General features: G+C 43.4%; 1 protein-coding gene across 1 annotated transcript in view; it reads right to left on the bottom strand.

The window, feature by feature from the left end:
• Positions 1 to 26,098, bottom strand: part of UBE2R2 (ubiquitin conjugating enzyme E2 R2) — a 95,548-nt gene that overhangs the window by 27,142 nt on the left and 42,308 nt on the right. The window contains exon 2 of the mRNA XM_055137278.1: positions 9,340 to 9,426. Coding sequence (XP_054993253.1) covers positions 9,340 to 9,426 — 87 coding nt within the window. The remainder of the gene's footprint in view (positions 1 to 9,339; positions 9,427 to 26,098) is intronic.

Below are 26,098 nucleotides of genomic sequence, written 5' to 3' on the forward strand. Positions count from 1 at the left end.
ACTGCAAAATAGTGTTCTCTAAACAACACAAATTTAGGGGATGGAGAGATAATAATAGTGTGATATTTGAGACTAGGAACAAGTAGAAAAGGGGAGGGAAGAAGGAAGGAGGAGCAAGTTGTCACACCTGACAGTGCTTGGGGCTTACTCCTTGCTCTGTGCTCAGGGAACAATATAGAATAATGGGATTAAACACGGGCTAGCCAAGCAAAAGGTAAGTGCCCTACCTGGCTGTACCATCTCTTCAGCCCCAAAACTGATTCTAAAATATACAGGAGCCTACAATAACCCAAAGCAAACCAAACACGGAGGACTCACATTTCCTGATTTCAAAACTTAGTATAAAAATATTCGATTCCCTTTTAGTATAAAAGTACAGTTAGGAAAAAGTTTAGTACAGGCATAATAAGACATACAGACCACGGGAATAGAAACTGAAAGCCTATTTAAGAAAAAATAAACTCATATGCCAGTTAAAAACTGATTTTTGAACAGAGTGCTGTAAGTCTGTTAAATGGGGAAAGAACAGTCTCTTCAATGATAAGAGGTGACTAGATTTTTCATAAAGAAGCAGAATGCCTCATGCAAAATAAACTCAAAAAGGAAAAGATCTGAGAGCTAAAAGCATAAAATCTTAAAAATAAGAGCAAACACTATGAGGCTGGGTGTGTAGCTGAGCAAGACATCAACTGCCTGCACGTGTGATGTTGTGGCTTTAATCCCAGGCACTTCAGGAGGGAACAAGGGAGTGAAGGAACACACATGAACACACACATACACATATACAAATCAAACAAAATAATAGCACACCCAGAATATATGGAGAACTTGTACTACACACACACAATAAAACCCAGTTGATTAAAAAATAGGCAAGATTTTACATTACTTCAAAGCAGATATACAAATGGACACAATAAGCACACGAAAGAACATCTAACATCATTAGTCACTAGGAAAATACATTTCTGAATGACAATGAGGTATTTCATAAATGCCTTAGGATGGCTGTAATTAACACAATGGAAAATAACAAGAAGTTAGGTGAGCATCTAGAGAAATTAGAGTTCATGTATACATCACTGGAGGGACTGTGAAGGAATGCGACTGCTGGAGAACACCTCGGCAATTCCTCAAAAAAGCTAAATATCTGACACTGAGTTTCAACTCCCAGGTATAGAAAACTAAAAAGCAGTGAAAGGTAGTCAAACAGGTACTTCAGGGGCTGGAGCGATAGAACATGGGGAGGGCGTTTGCCTTGCACGCAGCCGACCTGGGTTCAATCCCGGGCATCCCATATAGTCCCCCAAGCACTGCCAGGAGTAATTCCTGAGTGCAGAGCACCACCACCGGGTATAACCCAAAAGAGAAAGAAAATAAATAAATAAATAAATATAAAAAATAAAAATAACAGGTACTTTAAAAGCACCTGAATATGAATGGTCACAGCAGCACTATTTACAGATTCAAATGATGAACAGAATTAAAGTGATCGATCAAAAGATAAAAGCAGATCAAAAGGGGGATGGAGTGATAGCACAGCGGGTAGGGTGTTTGCTTTGCACGTGGCCGACCCGGGTTCGAATCCCAGCATCCCATATAGTCCCCTGAGCACCACCAGGGGTAATTCCTGAGTGCATGAGCCAGGAGTGACCCCTGTGCATCACCGGGTGTGACCCCCCCAAAAAAATAAAAAAACAGATCAGGTGCTGGAGCAACAGCACAGAGGGTAAGAGGGTAGGGCGTTTGCCTTGCACGCAGCTGACCCAGGTTCGATTCCCAGCATCCCATATGGTCCCCTGAGCACTGCCCAGGAGTAATCCCTGTGCATCACCAGGTGTGACCCATAAAGCAAAAAAAACAGATAAAAAGATAAAAAAGTAAATAAACTGGTTCTGTGCTCAAGGATCTCTCCTCAGGTCCTCAAGAGAACCATGTACAGTAGGTACCAGGGACTGAACTGGGGTCAGCCACATGCATGGTAAGCAAACACCTGATCTCCTGTAGTCTCTCTGGCCCTGTATTTGACTTTCAAGAGGAGTGATGTTTATAAATACATGAAGCAACATGAATTAAAGCCCCAGAATATTATGCTGAATGGAAACCAGACCGAAAGTTCTATGGTTCCACTTATCCCAAATACCCAGAATGGATACGTACACAATCTAGAAGAAATGTGGCTGTCTGAGACCGGGGCGGCGGGGGAAGGAGAATGAGAAGGCATTATTCATGAGTGCATTGTAGTCATGAAACCACTAAACAAATACAGGCGGGAACTGCATAGCACTAGGAATATATTTACTAAAGTCACTTAACTTTTCATTTTAAATGCATTTATGTATGTGAATTTGGCCTACAATTATCTTTAAAATGAAAAGAGTTGGGGGGACCTGAAAAGACAGATCAGTGGCTTAGAAGACTTGCCCTGCGAGCGCATGGTAGGAGTTCAACCCCTGGCACCATCACATATGCCAAGCACAACTCTGGCAATTCTGTTGTCTGAATTCAAACTTGCTCTCTGTGATCCTCAGCACTGAGAGTGATTTCCGACCACACCACAGCCAAGTGTTTGTGAAGAACACACAGGGCATCACCAAAAGATGTGCAAGCAGGTGCTGGAATATTGTATGACTGAAACTGATTCATAAACTTTGTAACTGTGTATCTCACTATGATTCTTTTTTTTTTTTAAAAGGGGGGGGGGGATGTGTAAGTCCTAGCAAGTATGTGTGCACACCTGTGAGAGTTCCAGAAGAACTGTGTAATCACAAATAAGAAGTGCAGCCCAGGGGATGAAGAGACAGCTGGGAGAATGCTTAGAGCCTCAGGTTTGATACCCGGCACCACACAAGCCCCCAAACACCGCTGAGAGCAAGCTCTACATGCCAAGCTAAGCGTAACCCTAAGTACCACTGGATTGGCCCAAATTCCAACATCGAACGTGCAGCCCAAACCACATCTGTGTGTGTCCCCAGCAATAACAAAGAAAAGGGGGGAGACGTGAATAAAGCAAATTAAAAAGGGGGGTTACTTCTATGCCTCCAGAATGGAGGTTATAAAGTATATCAGGGTCAAAGAGATGGTACAGGAGATAGGGCAACTGTACCAGCCAATAGCTGACATGGGTTCAATTCCCAGCACCTTCTATAGTCCCTGAGGGATCACTCTGGTGGTGCCAGGAGTAAACCTTGAGTATCACCAGGTGTAACAAACTAAAAACAAGAAAGAAAAGAAAGATAGTCCTCTTCAAGTTAGAGCAAATACAAAAGTTTCATAAATCTATTAAACAACATAAAAATCCAAGTTGTCATAAAGTTGCAAACCAGTGTCCAGCTCTGAAAAGGATAAAAATGGGGGCAAATTTGAGGGCTGGAGAATACAATGGGTAGGGTGCTTGCCTTGCACACAGCCAACCCTGGTTCAATCCTCAGCATCCCACGAGACCCTGAGCCTGCCAGGAGTAATTCTGAGTGCAGAGCCAGAGTAAGCCCTGAGCATTGCCGAGTGTGTTCCAAAAACAAAAACAAATTTAATTCCCACAGGGCCAGGGAGAAGCTGAGGCAATGGGCCGGAACACATGCACTGCCTGCTGGAGCGATGGAGTTAATTTCTAGCGTCACATGTTCCCCCTGATTATGACCTAAAATCCAGAAAAAAATAAATATTCTCCAAGAAATCACAAAAATAGTACAGAACTTCAGAGATGCTTCTACCAATGAAATTCAAATTTAATCAAGAAGAATGGGAAATACGTTAAACAAAGGAACATAACCACGCATGCTAACGAAATTTACAGCGTTATCAAATAAAAAGGAGTAGACCCGTACTACAAAATATGCTGCTACTTCAAGAACTCAAATGGATCTCCAGTAAAATAATAAATTAATAATGTTTGCAGAAAGTCCAAAACGTGAATACCAGAGGAGGAATGATTACAAAAAAAATTATCTGTGGTTGTTTCCATTATTTTCAGGGAGGTGTGCCTGGCAGTATCAGAGCACTCTCACTGGGCAGTGCAGGACTCACAGTGGGGAGCACACCAGGTACGTGTGGCAGTGCTGTTAAGTCCTGTGGTTGGGTTTCCCGGTGCCTGAAACAGAATTCAGAGCCTCAGGCAAACAAGGCATGCCCTCTGCCCTTTGAGCAGTCTCCCCAGGCTCTGTGGAGGTTATTTTTGTGCGTGTGTCAACTTGACTGGCTAAGAGATGCTCAGATTGCTGAAAAAATATCATTAAAGTGAGTCCTTGGCTTTGACCCAGGGGACAGCAAATAAACAAATAAAATAAGTAAATGGCAGTTTTATTGGAAAAGATCTCTTAATATTACCCAGTAAGTTTAAAAAACAGCTGATTGGGCCTCAAAGGCAGCAGGAGGCAACTCAAAGGGATGGAAGCAAATGCTTTGACCTTGGTTCCTCTATCCCCATAACATGGTCTCTCGAGCCTGTGCACACTGGGGTGCCAAAAATACAAAACAAAAACAAGGTCTTTTTTTAAAAAAGTCTTTTAAATTATTAAAACAATAATATTTAAAACATCATGTCCTAACGTATGTATAGCAGCCAAACGAGTACAGCCTTACGGTGGTGATGGTCACGAGATTTACGTAATGTCTTTGAGAAACATCTGGGTCTAGAATTATGACAGAACCTACGGGCCGGAAAGATTGCTCAACTCACTGTGAAGCCAGGGGCACCCCCAGCGCCACATGGCACTGAAGCACAGAGCCAGGACGAGACTCTCAGCACTGCCAAAAGCAACGACAAAAAACACTTCCTCTACCTGAGTCCCAGGGTTCGACCTATATGTGAGCATTATATAGAAAAATATTTATATACACCTTTCAAAGTAACTCATCATCTTCCTTATTTTTTAAATAAAGTATCACACTGTGTTCTGTAATTCTCCAGAACTGAGAGGAACATATTAAAAATCTTCACATATTTTCTACTCAGTTTTGGAGAACCTCAGCTACAAATTAGTCCATTAATAAGTGTTGAATGCTGAAGAGCACTAAAATTATGAATTAACATACTTGTGAAGTTTACAGTGAAAAATCTCATTTTAGTATACCAATTGTTAAGCAAATGCGATTCAATGGTCGTCTACTGATGAGCACACATGAACACTTAGGCCAGAAAGTATTTTTGAGCTCCTGTAAACACACTGGGAGGCAGGAGGAGAATGTGCAGTCTGATTATTGATGAAAATAAATGTATACTGTTCTCCAATCTGCCTCTGAAATTATTAAACTTCCAAACATATCAACTATAACAGGAATGTTAAAAAGAATAAAAGTCACTCAAATGACTTAACTTTTGGAGCTGCAGTGGTACATTTACAGGTATATTCAACAAAACTTGACTGAGATCTGGAGACACAGTATGGGGCGAAGGCACTTGCCTTGCATGGAGCAGACCCGGGTTCAATCCCAGCACGCATACGGCCCCCGATCACTCTAAAGAGTGATGCCCGACCACTGAACCAGGACAGGCCTGGAGCATCACCAGCTGTCGCCCCCCAAAAACAAACAAAAACTAAGGCAGGGCTGGAGACACAGTGCAGCAGGTAGGGTGCTTGCCTTGCACATGGCAGACCTGGGTTCAATTCCCAGCACCCCATAATGGCCCCCGAAGAACTCCAGGAGTGATCCCTGAGTACTATCAGGTGTGGCCTAAAAACAAAAACTATGGAAAGCTTGTGTGGCTTATAAACTGACAAATTATTTTCTGCCAACAATACTTTATAATTTTTTAATGATCACAAAATTAATATGGCAATAATGCATTAATTTTTATATTTCAGCATTTTAATAAAAATCTGTATTTTTTGTTTTACCGTTTTTAATCACCATTCCTTCCCTCTTTCTCCCAGTTCTATTATAAACAACTCTTCAATAAACATTCTGGTGACTATAAGCAATTTAACATTGAAGTCCTCTGTATCTGCTATAAGCAACAACATATGTGGGTCAGCAGAACACCTCCCCCAAGACTATTACGATTAACAATCATGAATTCCAATCTCTAGGACCACAAAAAAGCGACATGGTCCTCAAAAGTTAAACTCTGCTAAATTCTGAATTCATACCCAAAGTGCATAACAGCAAGTCAATTTACGTGGAGAGTGTCTTAAAGTGTCTTTGACTAAATTTAATTTCTAATTATAACATCACTTTTTCTTCTTTTTGTGAGGCACCTCCCAAGCAGGACTCAGGTGACCCTGTGGCCACTCCCAGAGATCTTTGGTCAACCAAGACAGTGGTCTACTATGTAGGCCTGAGGATACAGTGGTGCTCAGATCCTGTGGTGCCAAGAACTACTTGGACCACCACGGTAGTGCTCAAGGGCTCCAAGAAAACCGCGGCAATACTTTTTTTTTTTTTTTGATTTTATGCTTTTTAATTGAGACACCGTGAGAACAGTTACAGGGCTTTCAGGATCAAGTCTCAGTCATACAATGATCAAACACCCATCCCTTCACCAGTGCACATGATCCACCACCAAGAACCCCTGACACCCTCCCCTCCCTCTCCCCCTCTACCTATGTGGCAGATGATTTTCAATTAACTCTCTCACTGCTATGATAATATTCCATTTTTGACCAAAACCTCACTATCATTATTTGGAGTTTTCCCCCCAACAGTCAGACCTGTCAGAATGGCATCATTAGATTGTATGTTTTCTATTGTTGATAACAATGAGCATATGATGTTGCACGGTCAAGAAATTGGCCGCCCAGTTTTGGGATTCTGGTATTAAGACCAGAGGTATTCCTGCCAGCAGCCGCTGCATTCCGAGATTGGTTTGTGTACCTCTGGGATCATGGCTGTTCAGGAGCAAGGGAGCTGTTTGTGGGAAGCCACTGGGGTCTCATTAGGGCAAGAAGCAGGGCCGGTTCTGCCCCCCTACATTGCGAGATTCCCCATGCGTCCCATCATTGCAAGCTCCTACCTCTCTGTCCAACTGGCACTAAACAGTGGTGGTCGCCATGCTGCCGAGAGGGGAGAAGGATGAGGACAAAAAAGGTGGCGCGGTTTGGCGAGATATCCCAGTCCCACAAACCGGAGCCATGTTAGAAGCAGCTCAGTGCCACAGGGACTCCATCTGGAGAAGGCAGGAACTCTGCGCCTTCTCCGTCCGGCGCCCCGGTGTCGTTGGGAAAACCGTGGCAATACTTGAAGGATCATGTGGTCTGGGGGATAAAACTGGGTCAGCCGCACACTGACATATCTGCTTTAACCCCTATACTATCCCTCTGGACCCATTATTTTTTAAAATAAAAACAGAATGAAAAGAATTTCCTTTAATCTATGCATGCATTAGGAGCTAGAGAGATCATGTAATGGGTAAGACATCTGCCTTGCACGCAACACACCAGGGTTTGACACTGACAGCTCACATGCCCCCACCCCCACCCCAGAGGAATTCCTAAGTGCTGAATCAGTAATAACCCCTAAGCATCACCGGATGTGGCCCCTGCCACCACCACCCCAAAATATATGTATGTATTACTGCTGAAATTTAATTATGAGTTTAAGTAATTAATTTTGAAACAATCCAGTGCTAAGTCTTAAGAGGCAAAACTAAATAGGATCCTACCTAATAAGTAAGAAATAAAGTGAAGGGTCAGGGAGAGACTCTAAGGGTTGGAGATTCGTGAGCCCAGGGTGCAACCCTCACCACCACATGATTCCCCAAGCATAGACAGGGAGGCAGGGAGAAAAGTGGGCACGAAGGGAGTGAGGATGAAAAGAATGTGGGAGGGAGGGAGGGAGGGAGGGCAGAGTTTGGTTTAATGACCCAGCTATACATTTGCTTTCACTGTTTTGACTCCTTTTTCATTTAGTTTCTCTTGGGGGGGAGGGAGAAAACCCCATCCTATATGTATTTGAATACGTATATGAATTTGGTTACACCCAAAACTAAATCTCTGATCACAGCAACAGGTGGCCCTTGCTGTGAAGTTCAAGAATAGGCATACAAATAGGGGCCAGAATGACAGTATAGCAGGCAGGGTGCTTTCCCTGCGTACAGCCAACCCAGGTCCAATTCCTGGCATCCTGTTTGGTCCCCTAAGCACTGCTAGGAGTAAGTCCTAAATGCAGAGCCAGGAGTAACACCTGAGCATCATTGGTTTTGTGCTCCCACCCGCCCCCCCAAAAAAAATTCAAAAGAATATACACAAATAAATCTTATTAACTATAAGAAAAGTGATTTTTTTGTTTTGTTTTGGGGCCACACCCAGCTGTGTTCAGGTTTACTCCTGGGTCTGTACTCAGGGGTTGCTCTTAGTGGGACCTGGAGTGCTAGGGATCAAACCCAGAACAGCCACACGAAAGGTACTTTCTCTCGGGCCCTGAAAGACTAGCAATTTTTGAAAAATACACATGCACTGGAGCCAGATGCACAAGCATTTAACAAGCTGGAATATACGCTTTGTGTGCAGTAGGTCAAGGTTTGATTTCCACCACAAAGTCCCCTGAGCACTGCCGGAGTGACTCCAAACACTGACCTGAGAGCAGACCCTGAGAGTACGGCCAGGCATGACCCAAAAGCCAAAAGCAATGAGTTTTTAAATTTTTAGCAATTGAGTAGCAATGGACTAGAGCCTGGAACTAACATTAACTATAATATGGGTATTACACAAAACTACCTCAACCTGAACAACTACATCAGGATCTACTGAAACTGTTGTATTTTTAATAATTAAATACTAGAAATTCTTAGTAACTCTCGACATTAATCAAGTAAGTGCAAAAGTCCTTTTTAGGGAGTGTCACAGCTTCCAAATTGTGTAGTCAAGGCAGCAACAAAAGTGTGCTTTTTAAAAAAAAATTTAACACCCCCCTCCATACACACACACCCTGAGTGGGGCAGGGAGGGGGAACCAAACAAGTACATTTTAAACCATAACCCCTCTCCCTCCAATTTGCCTTGTAAGACAAATACTTTTAAAAATCATAACCCACTCTTTCCCCAGTTTACCTGGGACCCACATCATAACCTGTCCGCAGAAGTCATAAAAATTCGCCCAAATGTGGATTGCCATCTTGGAATATCCAGTTATTGCCCTTATAGTCTAATGTCCCCCCACTGGAGTATTCCCTTTTGGCTTGGAGAAATAAATACACTCCGTATGCCTCAGCACTGTCACGTAATTCCTTTGAGCTGAAGTGAAGAGTCTCCTTTAGATGCAGGGATTTCCAACTGATAAATTCATGAATGCTCCTTTGCAGCTACACACTATCACAATAGACAGATATACAGGGTAATTTTCTTTTTAAAGGACTGTATCTAAAAATATATATCTTCAGAGAAATTTGATAGATATGTCTTACCTCATAAATGTTGGGGTGCCACATTTTGGTCAAGAATCTGAAGGTAGGTGGTGAATATGGGTAGTCAATAGGAAATTTAATATGTGCCTGGAAAGGGAAAAAGAATGCCAGTAAATACGATTGTAAGTACTTCGTCTATCTAATTATATCCCAGTGAAACAAACTCCCTTCTATAGAATAGACTATTGGAATGAAGTAGCTCATATACCGCAGGGGAGACAGTACAGGGGTGGGGAGTTAGGGCACATGACCTTGGTTTGATCCAGATACTATATGACCTCCCGCACCCCCACCCAAGTACTATGGGTGTATCCCTAAAAGCCCTCAAGCACAGGTGGATGCGGCATCACTGGACATCCACAGAGAAGCTCTCCAAGTGGCTCCTGGGTCCCCTGGGTACTACTCATGAGGGCCTGCACAAAACACAACCCTACTTTTTTATTTGGGGATTCCTGGGTTGTTTTCCTCCCCGTGCTGTTATAAATACCAGTAAAGTTATAGTCCTCAGCAGCCTCCTGTATTTCAACACAAATAAACCCAGGGGCCGGGGCGCAGTAACACAGCAGGGAAGGCACTTGCCTTGCATGAGGGCCAACCAAGGTTCCATCCCCAGCATTCCATATGGTCCCCAAACACCACCAGGAGTAACCCCTGAGTGCAGAGCCAGGAGTAACCCCTTGAGCGTCACCAGGTGTTATGTTCAAGAACAAGCAAACCAAGCAAAATAAAACAAAAAGAAATTCAGAAAAGGTCTTATCTAACAGAATCAGAACCAATCAACAGGAATGAGGAAGTGATAGGAAAAGCCAAGAGCAAATAAGTTAAAGACACTAGGAAAAATCATAATCAAGACTCCCAAAAATTCTTTCTTCAATAAAACCAACCAGGAAACTGGCCTAATTCTAAAAGCCAACCACTTCAAAATTCTAGAAACTAAAAAAGCTGACCATTAGTAAGAATAGTGAACATCCTGGTGTTTTTTTTAACTAGTCATAGCTCATGCCCTGCTCGGCAGTCAAGATAGCCTTATCAGTAACAGCTCAGATGGACTGCAACCAGAGCAAAGGGAAAGGAAAATAAAAACTAAATAACAACTCTGAGTTCAGTCCCAGCACAGCACGCCCCGGCCCGAAGTGGCCCCTGTAAGAACAAAAACAGAACAGCCAACCAAGTGATGGATGGACAGAATGGACTGGAACTTATTCAAAGCAAGCTTTCAAGGAATTGTCATTACTTGATTTTAATCATTGTCCTTTAGGTTTAAAAAGTTAAAGAGTTTTGAAGAATTTTTTGCACAGCCCCAGGAATATGTAACCAAACATTTAGTAATAAATAACAAAATTTTAAATAAAATTTTCACACCTACAGTTGTATGACTCCACATGGGGTCATGACCAACACTTGAAGTAGGCCTGACAGTCATTTGAAACAATGGCAATATCTGACCTGATTTAGACTCTGTCAATGTAAAAATAATTTTCCAAAGGGGTTATTGAAAACTGCAACAGGCAACTGTATCCCTTCAAATCTGTCAATTAGGTCAAGCAACAGAATAAAAAAATGGGGGGGACCAAAGCAATATTACAGTGGGTTGGGCATTTGCCTTGCAACATGGCTGACCCAAATTAAACCCCGAGCAACGCATATGGTCCTCACACCCATCAGGAGTGATCCCTGAGCACAGAGCCAGGAATAACCCTTGATACCTGCTGGGTGTGGCCCAAACTGCCCACCCCCCACCAAAGTACGTAAGGTTGGGAAATAAGATGCTTCCAAGGAATCTAGCAATTCTTAAGAATCTAAAAGGGCACTGTAGCACTGTAGTCCCGTTGTTCACAGATTTGCCCGAGAGGGCACCAGTAACATCTCCACTGAGACTCTTGTTACTGTCTTTGGCATATCGAATATGCCACAGGTAGCTTGCCAGGCTCTGTCGTGCAGGTGAGATACTCTAGGTAGCTTGCCGGGCTCTCCGAGAAGGGCAGAGGAATCAAACCCGGGTCAGCCGCGTGCAAGGCAAATGCCCTATCCACTGTGCTATCACTCCATCCCTCGCTACAGGTAGCTTGCCAAAATTATAAAAAATTAAAAATCAGTAAAATTTTTTTTGGCTTTTTTTTTTGGCTTTTTTTGGGTCACACCTGGCAATGCACAGGGGACCATATGGGATACTGGGAATCGAACCCGGGTCGGCCGCGTGCAAGGCAAACGCCCTACCTGTTGTGCTATTGCTCCAGCCCCAAATCAGTAAAATTTTTTAAAATTAAAAAAAATAAAGGTCAGACGTATGCCTTCTGAAAGAAATCTGAGGCATGTTGGGGCTGGAGCAATAGCACAGTGGGTAGGGCGTTTGCCATGCACGCGGCCGACCCGGGTTCGATTCCCAGAATCCCATATGGTCCCCTGAGCACCGCCAGGAGTAACTCCTGAGTGTAAAGCCAGGAGGTAACCCCTGTGCATTGCCGGGTGTAACCCAAAAAGAAAAAAAAAAAGTTAAAAAAAAGAAATCTGAGGCATGTAGATGCACACAAGTGGGGAGTATTAAAGGCATGCCCGAATAAGGCACACAAACTTCTTGCAGCCATTTAAAAAAAAATGTGGTTTGTACTCATAACCAAAGTTTTTATAACCATGCAAGTTACTGGCTTAAGGAAACCAAGAAGATCTAACCAAGTGCTATGTTAGCCACGTAGAGCCTTTATACGTAACACAGATAACACATGATCATATGTGACCAAACAAATACTACAGATGGATTACAGAAGCAGGTCATGAATATCACTAAGCAAGGAAACAATCACAAACAGCAACAAAAATATCCTGCTGTGTCCAAGAGATGACTGGATGAAGAAACTGTGGTCCACATAACAATGGAATACGACAACTGGGACATAGAGAGAGATGGAGTCATGCCACTGCGGCTCCATCTGGAAAGGATCGAGTCAGCGAAATGAGTCAGGGGGAGAGGGATCCACTTGGCATGATCTGTCCTATGCTGAGAAAACCAGGGGGAGTAACAAATGCCCAGAGAGGGCAGTAAATACAACCCTGGTGGGGAGGGTGGTCACTCTGGAGGAGAAAGGATTGCTGAAAGGAGGTACAAAGCGTCTACTGGTCAGCAGGCTGGGGCGAGGGGGGCAGGAGAGAAACCGGGGACAGTGGTGGAAGCAAGTGGACACCTTGAAGGAAACAGTGTAGGCCTGAAACTCATTCAGGAATTGCTTGGTAGCTTTGTAACTCACAGTAACTGAATAAAAAGAAATTAATTAAAAATATCCCATTGCCACATTATATGCTTTAAAGGTATCTACTTTCAAAAAAATATTTAACACACACACACAAAAAAAATGTGGCCCATATTGGGGGAGGCCAGCTGGGAGTAATAAAAACCTGGAGGACAAGATAAAGATTTTGTTTTGCTTTTTGGGTCACATCCACCTGTGGTCAGGGCTTCCTTCTGGCTCTGTGCTCAGGGATCACTCCTGGTAGGGCTCAGGGGGCCATATGTGGTATTGGGAATCTAAGCCAAGTTAGCTGCGTGCAAAACAAGTCTCTTACTGTCTTTCCAGCCCCTACATGAGGTTTTTAAATCATCTATATTAAAATATGTTTAAAGAACTGCAAATACAATGGCACTGCAAATACAATGAAAGAAATGGGAAAAACATGATAGCATAAATAGCAGATCTGAGCTAGTGATTCGGGGGGGGGGGGGGAAAAGGTAAAGGGTCAAAGAGGAGACAGGATGGGAATATCAAGGAAGCGCTGACTCAGTCAGGTTCAACCCCTAGTACCACTGATTTAAACTCCGCAGCCGGGAAGCCCAAAGCACTGCACACTGCTTGAGAGGCCCCAAAAGTAAATTAATGAAAGAAAAACACAAAAAAGTTGGGGAGACACGTCATATGGGGGTTGTGCACAGGGCTTACTCCTGGCTCTGTGCTCAGGTATCATCCTGGGGCTACTCAGGGGGCCCCTTGTGGTGCTAAGGATCAAACTCAGGTGAGCTGTACGCAAGCGAGCACCTTCAACACCTTTATCATCTCTCCGCCCCCCACCCCCAATTTTTTAAAGAATAAGATTAAGTTTGTATGTCTGAAAAGTTTAACACTTCAAACATTGCTAGTTGGAGAATAAAATGATGCTGCCACTTTGAGAACTACTAGTCTGAATAGAACAAACAGTTCCCAAGTTAATCTAGCAAGCTCATTACTAGGTATGTGTCTCAGAGAACTGAAAATATTATGTTGAAGTTGTACTCAAATATCCACAGAAGTCTAAGAGCCAAAGCGCAGAAAATACAAAAAGCCAAGTATTTGAGCAATGAACAAACAAAATGTGATCTATCTATGCACACATTGTAATATTACTTAGCACAGAAGGCGAGCAAAAGGACTGATAAATGCTACAATATGAATGAATCTCAAAAACATTAGACATGTAAAAAGAATCCAGTCACAAGAAGATCATGTCCAGAAAAGATGAACTGTTACCTAGGACAGGAGGGGAGGATAAAACTGGAAGGAAATAGAGGTGTAGCTAAATGATACAAATTTTGAATGAGAAATGCTTTGAAACTGATTGTGGTGATAGCTTCATGACTTAATGAATAAACTAGATACAATGTGTATTATTAAATGAGTGAATCGTATATGGACACTGAAATTAATAAGATCTCTCATTTCAAAGCAGTCATATGCATGCGCCAGAGAGACAGTCCAAAGCCCTCGTGCACAAGCTTGCAAGCAGTAGGCTAGGGCGACTTCATGGTACCCCCTCCAAACAATTCAGCAGGGAGCTGTAACTCAACACTGCGGGGGTAGACAGCTCAAAAGACAAAAAATAAGGAATTGTATCTCAGTAGCAATTTCAAGTTTTTGTGTTTTTCTTTTTTTGTTGTCAACCCAGTGCTCAGGGCTTACTCCGGGCAGGTCTCCGGGGTCCATCAGGGATGTCAGAGATCGAACCCAGGTCAACCATGCACAAAGTAAACGTTCTACCACCTGCTGTCCTACCACTACTGCCCGCAAAAAGTGCAGCTCTTTGTATACTGATTTCTAAACCTCATTCTCAAACAAAAGTAACCAAGGCACTCTCTGGAAGAATGCTGATTCTAGATCTGATACAGAAGAAATACGAAAGGAGCCTAGATCAGGGTGTAGAGCTAATACTGAGGCTTTATAAAGCCCTTGCTTTCAACAGCACAACTGACTCCCACACTGCATATGGTCTCCAGGGCACTGCCGGAGTGACCCCTGAGCACAGAGCCGAGAGTAAGCCCTGTGCACAGCAGGGTGTGGCCCCCAAACAAACAAAAATAAACAAGGAGCCTGAATCACCTTGTGACACTTCAAAGTTAAGAAATGAGTAAGGAAAAAAAAGAGGCAAGTCAGAAATACAGGAGTCAATCTAAGATGGCTCCTAATGATCAAAACTGAAACTCATCGCAATTGATAAATCAAAATATAAAAAATGAGTGTGCATATTAATTTAACGTTACATATAAAATGAAAACTATAAGAAGGGACAAATCTTCCTTAAGCAGTACTTCAGATAATGTATGTAGATATATCCCATTCAGGAGGTGGAATTAAATTCCCTTCCCATGAGTGTGGGCTTGACTTAATGACTCATTCCTAAGAATAGAGTATGGGAAGGAAAAAATAATAACTTTGCAGTGGAGAAACCTGGCAACCACCATCTGAACAAAGTGATCAAAGTTTAGTCTCACAGGTGCTAGGTCATGTTCGCGTCATGCCTGACAGGATATGGTGGAAGAAGTAGCTAATCCCTGTGGTGGTCTCCCGACAATCTAATAATGGGAGAGAGAGAGAAAAGAAAAAAGCCGAATAGACAATCTTCAAATACTGAACCATCATTTTCCCAAAGATCAGCGGGGCTAGAGATGTTGCTCAGCAGTAAAGCACAAGCTCAGTAATATATATGCTTTTGTTCTGTTCTGTATGTTTTGCGGGCAACATCCCAGAGGTCTCAGGGGGCTGCCCCATGAGCACTGCTTAGGAGCACCCACCAACCAACAACAAAAACATTGAGGTTTAGGGGGGAGGGGCTGGAGCGATAGCACAGCGGGTAGGGCGTTTCCCTTGCACACGACTGACCCGGGTTCGATTCCCAGCATCCCATATGGTCCCCTGAGCACTGCCAGGAGTGACCTCTGTGCATCGCCACGTGTGACCCAAAGAGCAATATATATACATATACATATTCATATACATATATATAGGGGATTAGGAACATGCTTTGATATATAAAGCCTTGGGACCAAACCCCCCACCCCACCCGGCCCCCCCAACCCCATCATTAAGTGTTTTGTTTGTTGTTTTGTTTTGGGGGCCATATCCAGGTGGTATTAACAGCTCTTGTGCTTGAGAGACCATGCAATGCGGGTCTCTGCACTGAACCATCGCTCCAGTCCCAGCAAGTATATACTGAGAAAAAAACAACAGACTTTTCAAACTAAAGAGACCTTGAACAGATAATGCATTTTTACTACTTTATCTCTTTCACTCAGCTCCTCTTAATACCAGCTTTAGAAAACTAGTCAACTTGAAAGATTCTTAGAAAACTGAAGAACTCAATCTTAATGGAATCAGCTTTCTGAAAGTCTTAACAATCATAATTATTTTTATTTTAATGTAAATTATCCATTCCTCTTGCCTACCTATCTTTTCCATTTAATAACCATAATTTTCACCAAGCATGGGAGCTGTGTTGTTTTCTTTTCAGTTCATCTGTTGATTTATCTTCAATATATGAATGAAATAGGAATTTTTTTTTTTACTTATTTCACAACATTAAAATCTCAAATTCCTTGGGGCTGGAGCAATAGCACAGCAGGTAGGGCGTTTGCCTTGCACACGGCCAACCCAGGTTCGATCTCTGGCATCCCATATGGTCCCCGAGCACTGCCAGGAGTGATTCCTGAGTGCAGAGCCAGGAGGAATCCCTGAGCATCACCAGGTGTGACCCAAAAAGCACACACACAAAAAAAACATTTCAAATTCCTTGAGGCTGGAGAAATAGTACAACAAGTACGGCACTTGCCTTGCACGTGGCCAACCCAGATTCGATGCCCACTATCCCACATGGTCCCTTCAGCACTGCCAGGAGTGATTCATGAGCACAGAGCCAAGAGAAACCCCTGGGCATTGCCAGGTGTGGCCCAAAAACAAACAAAGAAAATTTCACATTCCAATCACTATGCATAAACAGCAGAACAGTATTCCATTGAGTATAACTGCTGTGGGTTCAAGTAATTAGCTAAAGGGCAGTCAGGCTGATTTCAGGTCTGGCTACTGTGAATACAGATACTATGAACACGAGATGCAAGTACCTTTTTGAATTAGAAGTTTCATATCCTCGTAAGTACTCAGTAGTGATAATGTTAAATCATGTATTTCCATTTTTATTTTTAAAGCAATCTCTATAGACTCACAGTGGCTGCACCAATTTATATTCTCACCACTTGGGAAGTGACACTTCTCAACATCCTTGACCATACAAGTTACTACTTTAAAATTGCCAAAATGCCTCATATAACCAAAATAATCATATCATTATGGCTGAAATACCACTATTTCTCCCACTTTGCTCTCTTATGGGTACTGATAGTATTACTGCTGCCATGAAGAGGTGGAACACACTATGCATCAGAGACGGCACCCTGATGATGAGGGAATCACCAAAGGCAACGCCACCTGCACTTAGCATGTGAGGCAACTCCAGGGACCAAACTCAACAAGCTCATGATTTCAAGGCAAATTCTATGCCAATGAACAGTATTTCTAGGCCTCTAAATGCCAGGATTAGCCAAGTGAATGATGGAACATGGTAAGGTGATTATAAAGTTCAGGTGAAAGAAAATCTTTGAAAATGATATTGTTTTGATAAAACATATATCAAATATTTGGGGGTCTGAGAAATAGGACGGGAGGTGAAGCACCTGCCTTGCAAGCAACTGATCGAACCATATGTTCGATCCCCACATACGGCTGTCTGAGCACTGCCAGAGAGAAGTCTGGCAGCCCAGAGCCAAGAATAGCCCCTGAGGGGCTGGAGAGATAGCACAGCGGGTAGGGCGTTTGCCTTGCACGCGGCCGACCCGGGTTCAAATCCCAGCATCCCATATGGTCCCCTGAGCACGGCCAGGGGTGATTCCTGAGTGCATAGCCAGGAGTAACCCCTGTGCATCGCCAGGTGTGACCCAAAAAGAAAAAAAAAAAAAAAAAAAAAAAAAAAAAAAAAAAAAGAATAGCCCCTGAGCACCAGTGGTGTGGCCTAAACTCTCCCCCGAGTAACACGGAGGGAATTTAGCCTAGCAGACAGAAACACATGCTACGAAGTTATAATTACAAGAGGAAACAATGGCCTAGAATATAATTATTTAGAGTGAAGGTAACATTTCAAATAAATAGGGACAAATTTAAAAATGTCAGGAAAACAACTCTCCCTTTGGATGAAAGAATGCATATGCTTAAGAACACCTGGATTGTAAATCAGACCCCACTTTCAAGGAAAAGAGATCAACCTTCATCTTTCGGAACAATCAAGTGGCAGTGGATGTGGCACAGTGGCACAGCGTATGAGACTGGGGTTCAGTGCCCAGTAACAGGGGAGGGGGAGAAGATGAAGAATCACTAAGAGCAGTGAAGACCTGAATAAGCCTGATCTCACAAATCAAGAGTAGTTCATATACTGGTAGCAAAACAAGTGATAATTCCGTAGTCATGATGCCAGCCGGCCCACTTAAAACTGCTTAATTAGGGGCCAGAGCAATAGTACAGCGAGCAGGACATTTAATTGCCTTGCACATGGCAGACCTGGGTTCGATCCCCAGCATCCCATCTGGTTCTTGAGCACAACCAGGGGTAATTCCTCAGAGCTAGGAGTAACCCCTGAGCATTGACAGGTGCAACCCAAAAAGCCAAAGGCAAACAAAAAAACCTCCTACGTCATTAGTACTTGACAGTTCTATAGCTAAGTACCAAGGGCCAATAGGGCGAGGGGGTGGGGACACATCCTACACAGGGATCTTGAGAGGCTACTCCTGGCTCTGAGCCCGGACCAAACCCAGGTGTTCAGCTTGTTGACCTCCTCTCTGCCCCTCCAAACAAATTTAAAACTCACTTCAACAACTCACCTTGTGATTCTGGGAAGCCAGTCAGTGAGAGTCCCTTGCTTTTGAAAGCCAAATGGGCACACACTTTTAACAAACACACTTCTGAACAGCAGCCCATCCGAGCTGTGAAAAATCCACCAATATCTAAATTCCACACTTCTCAAAACCTTAAATAAGACCAGCAGTCAGCTCTAGGGAAGCAACAAGCAGCTTGTAGGCTTTTTGTTTGCTTGTTTGTTTAGGCTCAAATACTGAAAAGGAGAGCTAGTGCAGTAAGTAGGGCGCCTGCTTCCCATGCAGCCCACCTGGGTTCGAGATCCCCCGTATCCCATCTGGCCCCCCGAGCAATGCCAGGAGAAATTTCTGAGGGCACAGTCAGGAATAGCCCTGAGCACTGCCAACAATGACCCCAAAATAAACAGAAACAATTAGAGAGGTGGATTGATTTCATTTATCTATTGGTCTACTAAAATCTGATAAGCAAGAATCTTTGAATCCCCCAAAACAAATGCCCATGCCCAGATTCACTGGTGAGCTGTTTTGTTTTGTTTTTTGCTTTTTGGATCACACCTAGCGATGCACAGGGGTTAGTCCTGGCTCTGCACTCAGAAATTACTCCTGGCGGTGCTCAGGGGACCATATGGGATGCTGAGGATCAAACCCAGGTCAGTCATGTGCAAGGCAAATGCCCTACCCACTGTACTATGGCTCCAGCCCCCCGGTGAGTCTTTTTCCAAACCTTTAAAGAAGAGCTACTGCCAACCCTTTCCAGGCTCTTTCAGGAAACTGAAGAAACAGAAACACTCCCAGTTTTTATGAAGCAAATATTACCAAAAGCAGATACCAAAAGCAGAGATAGCACAAAAAACAATTAAAGACTGATATTCCCTACGAACACAAATGCAAAGATCTTCTATAAAATATTAGAAAATCAAATCCAACAGCTCATCAAAAAGATACACCATGACCAAGTGGGATTCATCCCAGAGATGTATGGATGGTTTAACATAAGCAAGTCAATTAACGCAATCCACCATATCACTGTCACTGTCATCCCGTTGGTCATCGATTTGTTCGAGCGGGCACCAGTAACGTCTCTCATTGTGAGACTTATTGTTACTGTGTTTGGCATATCCAGTATGCCACAGGTAGCTTGCCAGGCTCTGCCGTGCGGGCACAATACTCTCGGTAGCTTGCCAGGCTCTCCTCGAGGGACGGAGGAATCGAACATGGGTTGACCGCGTGAAAGGTGAATGCCCTACCGCTGTGCTATCACTCCAGCCATATCAATACAAGAAAAAATAAAATCATATAATTATATCAATAGCCATTTGACAAGATCCAGCACCCATTCATAATAAAAACTCTCAATATAATGAGAACTGAAGAGCTTTCCTCACATAGTCAAAGTCATTTACCAAAACCCCACAGCAAGCACGACTATACTCAATGGGGGAAAACGAAAAGATTTCCCTTAAAAATTAAGCGTAAGACAAACTCGCACTTCTATTCAATATAGTACTTGAAGTACTTGCCACAGTAATTGGTAAGAACAAGACATTAAGGGCATTCAGAAAGGAAAGGAAGAAGTGAAGTCTATCTGCGGATGGTATGATTCTGTATTTAGAAAACCCTAATATCTATTAAAAAGCTCCTAGAAACAATAAACTTATTTAGTAAAGTGACAGGCTACAAAAATCAACCCACAAAGTCCATGGTTTTCCTATATGCAAATAGAGAAATAGGAGAGAAATTTAAAAAACAATCCCATTCATAACTATGCCTTAGATAATCATGTACTAGGTTTAACTAAAGACCTAAACAAAGAAAACTACAAAACACTACTTAAAGAAATAAAAGAGGGGACACAAGGAAATGAAAACACATTCCCTGATCATGGACTGGGAGTATTAACATCATCAAAATGGCAATGCTCAGGGATCACAGAAATAGTACAGCAGGTATGGCATTTGCTTTGCACCCAGCTGATCAGGGTTCAATCCCTGTTGTCCCATATGGTCCCCCAAGCACCACCAGCAATAATTTCTAGGTACAGAGCCAGTAGTAAGCCCTGAACACTGCCAGATTTGCCCCAAAACAACAATAATAACAAAATAAAGTCTTACCGAGTAGAAACACTGGACTAGGCCTTATCTATATCACTTCATTTCATAATTGTTATAAAATGTCACAAATGTCTGGGCTGAAGAGACAGCACAGCAGATTGGGAGTATGCCTTGCATGCGGCTGACCTGGGTTCAATCTCTGGCATCCCATATTGTCCCCTAAGCACTGCCAGGGCTGATTCCTGTGTGCAGAACCAGAACTAACCCATGAGCATCGCTAGGTGTGGCCCCTCCCCAAAATGCCACAAATGCTATGACCTATTGAAGAACAGACTATCTTCAAACTATGGTAAGTGTCTGACTAGTGTCTAAGATAAGTGTTTTCCTGTTTGTTACTTTGTTTTCTTGGACTGTTTTACTTCCTGATGTCTTTCTGCCCATTCTTACTTCTTAATTGTTCTCAAAAATTTTCTTGGGGGCTGGAGTGATAGCACAGTGGGTAGGGCGTTTGCCTTGCACGTGACCGACCCAGGTTCGATTCCCAGCATCCCATATGGTCCCCTGAGCACCGCCAGGAGTAATTCCTGAGTGCAGAGCCAGGAGTGACCCCTGTGCATCATGACAACTGTGACCCAAAAAGCAAAAAAAAAAAGTTTTCTTGACTTGGGGCTGGATTTACATTGCACGTGGCTGACCCGGGTTCGATGAGTGACCCCTGTGCATTGCTGGGTGTGACCCAAAAAGGAAAAAGAAATTTTTTGAAAACCTCCCAATGTGCAGCATCAATTTTTGTCATTTATTTTCATATGAAATTTGTCATGAAAAAACAAAAACAAATAATAATGAAATGCACGCCAATTATTCCTGCTACATTTGGCTACTAACAAGCAAATAAATACGGTAAGGAAAAGTATCCCTGGACCAGAGAAATAGAGGATAAGGGGCTTGCCTTGAATCCTGTGACCTGGGTTTAATCCCCAGCACCCCAGGGGCCCCCCAAACTGCCAAGAGTGACCCCTGAGTACAGAGCCAACACTAAGCCCTGAGTACCCCCGGGTGTGCCTCCCCAGGCCCCAATTTTAAAAAAAAAAAGTATCCCAGTCCTAAACACAACTATACTTGGTAATAGCTGGGCTGAGTGTTTTCCTGTTGCATTTGGATCAGTTCCTGGTGCCGGAGTGAAATGAGGACACTCCCACTGCTGGGTGTTTCTGCTATGTCATCAGCCCACATCTGCTATAGGATATGTCTCCAACCTGACAGCAAAAGCAAGCAAAACATGTTTTTTTATTAACTTGCTCAAGTTAAGATTCTGCCAACAGCCAGTACAAGTTTTAAAAGTTGAAATCCTGTGCACATATAAACAGTTCATGAAGAATAATGTAACCAGCTATCTGTAGTGATGACTAAAATACATGCTACAGGCTTTCAAACTCAAGAAATTAAGCATCTCTACTGATTAAAAATCCCAAGCAGAAAGTTTAATTTATTAATTATTAGAGCTTAATACAAATAAAGATTATATATGCGCTGTACATGTACACTTACTGAACTGTAAAATGTAAATTTCAGGCATTTTAATATTAGAATTAAGAACATTTATGTTGCTAGTCCTCTGGTTTTATTTTAATCAAAAAAAAATTTTTTAAAGTTTCTTCTAAGGGACCAGAGAGATAATATAGTGGGGAAGGCACTTAAAAATAGCTGAACAAGCATATGTCCCCTGAGCACTGTGCAGGAACGATCCCTGAGCACCAATGGGTACAGCACACTGCCCCACCACAAAAAAAAAAAAAATATATTTGCATCTAGCTTGGAAAATGAGCCTTTCATTCCCAAAATAAGTGCTAAAAGAACGCAAGGTACCATCAGCTAGGTTAAGGCTAAATGGAATAGTAGAAAACACATTTGGGCTTTTGTTACTTCCCCAAAAGTCTTGTTTCGTTTTGTTTTTTGTCTTTTTGTGTCACACCTGGTGATGCTCAATGGTTACTCGTGGCTCTGCACTCAGGAATTACTCCTGGCAGTGCTCGGGAGACCATATGGAATGCCGGGGATCAAACCCAGTCAGTCGCGTGCAAGGCAAATGCTCTTCTGCTGCACTAGCATTTCAGCCTATAAAAATCTTAAAACCACACAAATATGTACGTACAAAAAATATATACGTACAACAATATGGCTCAAAGGGCTGTGCACATGCTTTGCAGAGGGGATCAAAAAAATAAACCCTCCCCCCACCAAAAGGGGGTAATATCCAAATGACAAAAAAATAAGGTGTCTTAGAGGAACTAAGTTAAAGGAGCTGGAGAGACATTACAGCAGATAAAGTGCTTGCCTCGCATGCAGACGACCCAGGCTTGGTCCCCAGCATCGTACAGTACCCCCAAAGTACACAGAGAGATTCCTGAGTGCAGAGCCAGAAATAAACCCTGAGCACTGCCAGGTGTGACCCAGAAAAACAGAAATAAACAAACAAACAAAAACCAAACATTGAGCTAGGAAGCTAGGATGGCAAAGAGAATGTAAGACAGAAATTAAGAATTCGAAGACAGAAGACAGGGAGAAGTGCAGAGGAAGGCAAACGCCCTACCTGCTGTACTACTGCTCCGGCCCCAAAGCGCAGGGGAAGGCGGCCCCGTGGGGGTGGGGAGGTAGTACAGTGGGTAGGGCGCTTGCTCTGCTGGCAGCTGGTCAAGAGTTTGATCCCCCAACATTCCATACGGTCCCCTGAGCCTGCCAGGAGTGATTCCTGAGTGCAGACCCAGGAGTGACCCCTGAGCACTACTGGGTGTAGCCCAAAAAATAGTGACATAATAATAGTAAAGCAGAAGATGCCAAATAGAAAAAAAAAAAGATGAAATATAAGGGTGGGGGACAGGAGATATTTCAGTAGCTGAAGAAGTTGCTGTGCAAGCAAGAGGCCATCAGTTTGACCTCAGCACCAAGGCATGGTCGTTGTGCTTATTTCAGACAGCTCTAGCATCTCACAGTGTTAGTTCCAGAAAGCTCTATAGTCTGTAACTCAGAGGCACAATGCAGCCACATGTGTACAAAGACAGTAATTAAACGGGTGTGACCTCCAGGCTAACAGAAAACATGTGTGAGCACTGTAGCCAGGAGTGTGACCCCCTACAAGAAGAATGTGTTAACACCTTAACTAAAGAATGCCACTTCAGGGCTGGAGTGATAGCACATTTGCCTTGCATGCAGCTTCTCGGGGTTTGATCCCCAGCATCCCATATGGCCCCTGAGCACCGCCGGGAATAACTCCTGAGTTAAAAAAGCCAAGAGTAAACCCAGAGCATCTCCAGGTGAACTCCCCCCTCCTCCAAAAATAAGGATGCCAGGGGCTGGAGCAATAGCAAGGCGAGTAGGGCATTTGCCTTGCATGCGGCCGACCCGGGTTCGATTCCCAGCATCCCATATGGTCCCCTTAGCACCACCAGGAGTAATTCCTGAGTACGTGGGCCAGGAGTAACCCCTGTCCATCACCGGGTGTGACCCAAAAGGCAAAAAAAAAAAAAAAAAAAAAAGAATGCCACTCCAACAAAGGAGGTGAACATGTACTGCAAGTAAAAAGGAGTGCTACACCCACCTGCAAGCAAGCACAGACGTGGACAGCAGGAAGACCACAACCTGATGTGCAACCCCTGGTTAAGTAACACACCCAACTGTGCAAGCACTACAACAAGGCATCTCTGCAACCCCTGCTCACTGGAACAGTATCGACAGGGGAGGGGGCTGGAGAGATAGCACAGCGGGTAGGGCGTTTGCCTTGCACGCGGCCAACCCGGGTTCGAATCCCAGCATCCCATATGGTCCCCTGAGCACCGCCAGGAGTAATTCCTGAGTGCATGAGCCAGGAGTGACCCTGTGCATCGCCGGGTGTGACCCAAAAAGAAAAAAAAAAAAAAAGATCGACAGGGGAGGATTTTTAGAAGACAAGTCCAGGAAAGGCAACAGTCATGTAACAGGGAAGTAAGAACAACTGTGGGGGCTGGAGCGATGGCACAACGCGTAGGGCGTTTGCCTTGCATGCAGCCATCTCAGGCTCAATTCCCAGCACCCCACAGGTCCCCCGAGCACTGCCAGGTGTGATTCCTCAATGCATAAGCCAGGAGTAACCCCTGAGCATTGCCGGGTATGACCCAAAAAGGAAAAAAAAAAACAGTAAGATTGGGCCAGAGTGATAATACAACAGAGAGGGCATTTGTCTTGCACTCAGCTAATCCAGGTTCAATCCCCAGCATCCCATATGGTCCCCTGAGCTCTCCAGGAGTGATTACTAAGCACAGAGCCAGAAACAAACATCGCAGAATGTTTGCTACCGCAGAGCACCATGAGGTGTGACCAAAAGCCTTTTAAAAAAAAATAAATAAATAAATAATAATAATAATAATAATGATAGTAAGAGGCCAGAGAGACAGTACAGGGGGGCTTCATGTTAAAGCCAAGTCAGTCAGAGGGAAGACAAATGCCGGAAACCCTCACTCATCTGTGGTAACAAAACAAACCCTGGCCATGAATTACCAAGTCCAGAGTACCAACTATGGTGAGAGAAAGCTGAGGGGAAGTGGTGGAGGGTCTTTGGCACTCTGGCTACAGTACTTTGCACATCAGTATTATGAATGTGGGTTGGAGAGAGTACAGTGGGTAGGGCACTTGACTTGAACACAGCCAACCAGGGTTTGATCCCCAGATAGCATACGGTCCCCGGAGCCCTGCCAGAATTGATCCCTGTGCATAAAGCCAGAAGTCAGCCCTGAATACCACCAGATGTGGCCCCAAAAAACACAAAAGAACAACAACAACAAAAGCATAATGTTAATGCTTTTATAACCATATTCTTAAGCTGGTAAAAAAAAAGTTTCTGTTTTAAAATCAACTATATGTAACAATATTCTAGTATATTTTTTCACTTAAAAAAGTTGAATACAACATAAATACTGCATGAGCCTAGGGCTATGTGACCCAGTAGCAGAGTGCCTGATTTGCATTCATGAGGCCATGAGTTTGATTCTGAGCACCACCCCTCATGGTCCAGTGCTATCTCAGAGGCAATGTTGGGATCCCCACAAACGCTGAACCCCAACCACACCACAATCTAGTGAGTCCCAATATCACAACAACAACAACAACAACAACAAAATTAAAAAGGAGAGGGGTTTATTAAACAAAAAAAGGACAGCATTGCCATAGGCAAGACATACAGATAACCAAACTATCCATCAACAGATAAATGGATAAATGAGAGGTATGTGATTCAAACATATATATGTAATATAATTAGATATTTTTTAAAATACCAGCCTTTTGGCTTTGGGCCATACTCCGCAGTGCTCAGGATTTACTCCTGGTTCTGTGCTCAAAGATCACTCCTGGCAGGGCTTAAGGGACCATATGGGCTGCCTGGGATCAAGCCCATATTGGCTGCATACAAGACAAGTGCCCTATCCTATGTACCCTCTATGGTCCCTGAAAGTAGGCTTTTTGTGACAATATGGGTGAAATTTACAAAGCACTGTGTAAGTGAAATTCAAAGACAAATACTCTA

The sequence above is a fragment of the Sorex araneus genome, chromosome 1, assembly GCF_027595985.1.
Source record: "Sorex araneus isolate mSorAra2 chromosome 1, mSorAra2.pri, whole genome shotgun sequence".
NCBI lineage: Eukaryota > Metazoa > Chordata > Mammalia > Eulipotyphla > Soricidae > Sorex > Sorex araneus.